This window comes from Dendrobium catenatum, unplaced genomic scaffold (genome assembly GCF_001605985.2).
Source record: "Dendrobium catenatum unplaced genomic scaffold, ASM160598v2 fragScaff_scaffold_1167, whole genome shotgun sequence".
Lineage (NCBI taxonomy): Eukaryota > Viridiplantae > Streptophyta > Magnoliopsida > Asparagales > Orchidaceae > Dendrobium > Dendrobium catenatum.
The window spans coordinates 7,881-11,799 of record NW_021319629.1 but is presented as its reverse complement, the minus strand read 5'-3'; the positions used below and the strand labels follow the sequence as shown (position 1 = coordinate 11,799).

The following is a 3,919-nucleotide window of genomic DNA, read 5'->3' as shown; positions in this document are numbered from 1 at the left end:
GTACCCCAAGCTTTGATGAACCGCAGGGTATGTACTCTTATGTCTTAAGGATTGGTATTTATGAGTTTTTAATTTTTTTCTTCACTAAAAAAATATTGGCTTAAATAAAAGCAAAACTGGACATGCTTATTAGCAATTTTATACTTATCTATTAATAAATTTTTAGATAGCATTAATATTTTTCCTATGCACAAAAAAAAAAAAATCCAGGGCAGTAGACACTCATGTACTCAAGCCAGAAAGTTTGAAGGGAGGAAAAGATTTGATCTAATTTAGCAGTCTCCCTTGGAGGGGAAAAAATGATCCTTTTCCTGATAGGCTCTTGGTTGGACGTTTTGGTATATAAAACAAATGCCCAGTTCATCCACTCCACAACCTCCCAATATCACCCCGTCCATCCGCATACCTTTTACAACGAACCTCAAGAGAATTCTATTACCACATCTCCATCAATGCTCCATATGGATACGAGTAAAATTTTATTTAGTTCTCCGTCATTTTACTTTCTTTATTTAGTTCACATCCATGTTACGTTGTTCAGTCCCACAATATTGGAAGAGCTGTTGCACCTTTTCAGAAGTGCAGGAATAATCATTCTAGAGAAAGTTATGTTAATTATCACATTGCCAAAGCAAACTATTTTATAATAAAATGGACAGCGTTGAACAATCAGGAGAACCTCCAAGAAAAGTAAGAAATAAGCAATGAGGGTTCAAAATGGCTTTCTTACTGCTTCTTAGGCTTCATTTGGAACGGCTTTCTTCCTGCTTCTAAAGCAGTTTTTTAATAAAAAGTTAAAATTTTTATACTAAAAAACTGTTTCAAGAAGCATCAAAAAAACAGTCCCAAACAAAGCCTTAAAGCAGCTTTCTAGTATATAAATTAAATTTTTTGTATTAGAAAGATGCTTTAAGAAGCAGTAAGAAAGTTGTCACAAACGAAACTGAAATCTTATGTTTGTATAAAACTATACATACTCCCACGAGAACAAAATATTTATTTAAAAAATAAATTTAATTCTATGTTCTCACAAACTATATATATGCATGCATTCATTTGTGTGCTAATGAGTCGCCGGTTAGCGGGGGCCATCGGAAATCCTGTTTTTTAACGTCTGAATCTTGAATGCTTTGCAGTTGATATCTCTTGATATGGGTGCTCTAATAGCTGGAGCAAAGTTCCGAGGTGAATTTGAAGATAGACTAAAAGCTGTCCTGAAGGAAGTAACGGACTCAGATGGACAAATAATCCTCTTCATTGATGAGATCCATACTGTTGTCGGGGCAGGTACTTTAAACGGCTTGCTAACTTAAATTTCAAAACCTGTGAAGTATTTCATGCTTAGTACTTCCATGAACATTGAAGCTCGGTTTAACCGGTTGACTTGCTAACCTTCCATTGCCAAATTCTTAAAATGGATCTCTTATAATCGTTTTAAAAATTTCTGTACTTAAATTAATGGGAAGTGCTGTCTTTTAGGGACTTGTACACATTTAGGGGCTGTTTGGTAGCAGGATTTAGACCGGATTTGAGGCGGGTTTGAGCAAAATCAAGCCAAACATCTCACGGTAAATCAAAGCTGCGGTTGACAGAAAATTCCTCCTTTTCGTGGTAAATCCTGGATTTCTGAAATCCTCTAGTTTGACGGATTTAAACAAAAGCCGCTCTGTTTGCCTCATCTCCTCACTCTCGCCTCTTCATAATAGCCAAACAGTCACATGGGATTTAATGAGATTTATCATGAATATTCCTAACAGTTTTGAGGATTTATCCTGGATGCTACCAAACAGCTCCGTAGTTGGGAAAAAATGTGTTAGTGAAAGTATTTGGTATCTTAAGGATTATATCATTACTGTCTTCTCCCCAAATTTTTACCATTTTGATTTGCATTTACATCTTATTTCCAGGTGCCACAAATGGTGCCATGGATGCTGGCAACCTATTGAAGCCAATGCTAGGCCGTGGTGAGTTGCGTTGTATTGGAGCAACAACCCTAGATGAATACCGTAAATATATTGAGAAAGACCCAGCATTGGAACGTCGCTTCCAACAAGTGTATGTTGATCAACCTACCGTTGAAGATACGATCTCTATACTCCGTGGGCTGCGGGAAAGGTATGAACTCCACCATGGAGTACGCATCAATGATAATGCGCTGGTGGATGCTGCAGTTCTTTCTGATCGTTATATCAGTGGCCGGTTCTTGCCTGATAAAGGTAAAACATCACTAAAGTTTTTATGTTGTCTTTCCTATTTCAAACAGGATATTGATAGGAAACACTAGTAGATCTCAAGTATTTCCTATCAATCTTCAAAAAATAGCGAGAATTCTTCAAAAAATCCGCACAAAATCACGAAAACAGTAGATAGTTCGTATTATTTGATGAAAGGGAAATGGAAAATAGCAAGATACAATTGATCCTCTATTCGAGAGGAGGATCGATCTCTTCCAAATCTCTAGACGCCGCTAGAGCCCAAAAGAAAACTTAAATCCAAGAGATCTCAAATTTCAGCCAAATTTAAGTTGCCCTAACTGATGTAGAACGGGTAGGAGGCTTTCAGTCCTATGGGTCTTGAAGAGCAACTCGTGAGGTTTAAACAACAGCTTTTGACACTTGGGAAATTCTGGACAGCAAGTAGCCAATCTAGGATAGCGATTCCGGACAGTTCCGGGCAGCAACGGTCGTTCCCAGAGGGGCTGTACAGCAGCAAACTGCTGCGGGAATCTCTGGACAGCAGATTTGACATCAGGGACAGCAGTTTTGTCTTGTAGAAAACTTGAGACAACCACTTGGAGGACTTGGGAAGGTCCTGGACAGCAGTTGGGAGGCCTTCTTGGACCCCTTCTTGCTGGTTTTGGCTTTCCTGGACTGGTGACAGCAGCCTATGGTTCTCCACACAACTAGACAGCAGCTAGGAAGGTTGGACAATCTTTCCAACATGATTGGCTGCACTTGTGGAGAATTTTCAAAAGCCCAGCAATAGGGAGAAAGGAGCCGGCGGGATAAGGAGGTGGAATTGTTTCCTAATTCTAATGCCAGATTTTAAGGAAGTACTCAATGCTTGGTCCCATTAAAAAAAAAGAAATTCGGCTGTTATAGTTTTGGAAATATGTCTAAAGAGAAAAAAGGGGGGAAGGTGATTAGGAAAGATTTCCTAATCTAAGCCACAGGGAAGTGGGCCGGCTGCACTAATGGACCAAGGAGCAATTAATGTGATGGATTAAGGCCACAAGATTTGGAATTTGGAATTAGGAAAGTGAGGTAATAAATCCAATTTGAATTTGAAATTCAAATTGATTTAAATTACATACTTTCCTAAAATAGGCGAATTAAATTAGGAAATAAATTTTGAATTTCAAATTTATATAATTTGAATTTTAAATTATGTCCTAATATCATGCACCCCAAATTAGGAAATCCAAGGAGAGAGGAGAAAGGATGAGGCCGGCGGCAAGGGAGCTAGGTCTAATTTAATTTGGAGGGATTAATGACTCATGTCCTTGCAATTCAAATTTGAATTTTGAATTGGAGAGTTAAAACCTTTCAAATATGGATCAAACCCAATTTGGAAAGATTTCAAATTTCTTGAAATCCAAAATTATCATGGATTTTCCCTCTCCATTTTGCCAACCCAAATTGGAAGGAGGCCTGGCCATGGGAAGAGGAGGGGGTGAGGTAGCCGGCAGCTAGGGGTGAGAGAGGGATGGAATCCGGCGGCCAAACGAAGATGGGGAGGAGGAAGAATATGAGTATGATTATGAGGAGCAATAAGAAGGAACAAGATAAAAACAAAAGAAAGAAGATGTTGACCTCCGGATCAAAGCTAAAAGAAAACAAAAAAAAAATGTATAATAGAACATACCTTATCCAAGGGATCCACGAATTCAGCCAGAAATCCCGTGGAAATCACTGTACAC

At 38.5% G+C, this 3,919-nt stretch overlaps 1 protein-coding gene across 1 annotated transcript; it reads left to right on the top strand.

The window, feature by feature from the left end:
* The first annotated feature begins 6 nt into the window (after positions 1-6).
* On the top strand, positions 7-3,806 carry LOC110109837 (chaperone protein ClpB3, chloroplastic-like). Its single transcript, XM_020841037.2, has 3 exons — positions 7-27; positions 1,137-1,287; positions 1,908-3,806. The coding sequence occupies exons 1-3, from the start codon at positions 16-18 to the stop codon at positions 2,282-2,284; spliced, it is 540 nt and encodes a 179-aa protein (XP_020696696.1). The 5' UTR covers positions 7-15; the 3' UTR covers positions 2,285-3,806.
* The last annotated feature ends 113 nt before the right edge of the window (positions 3,807-3,919 follow it).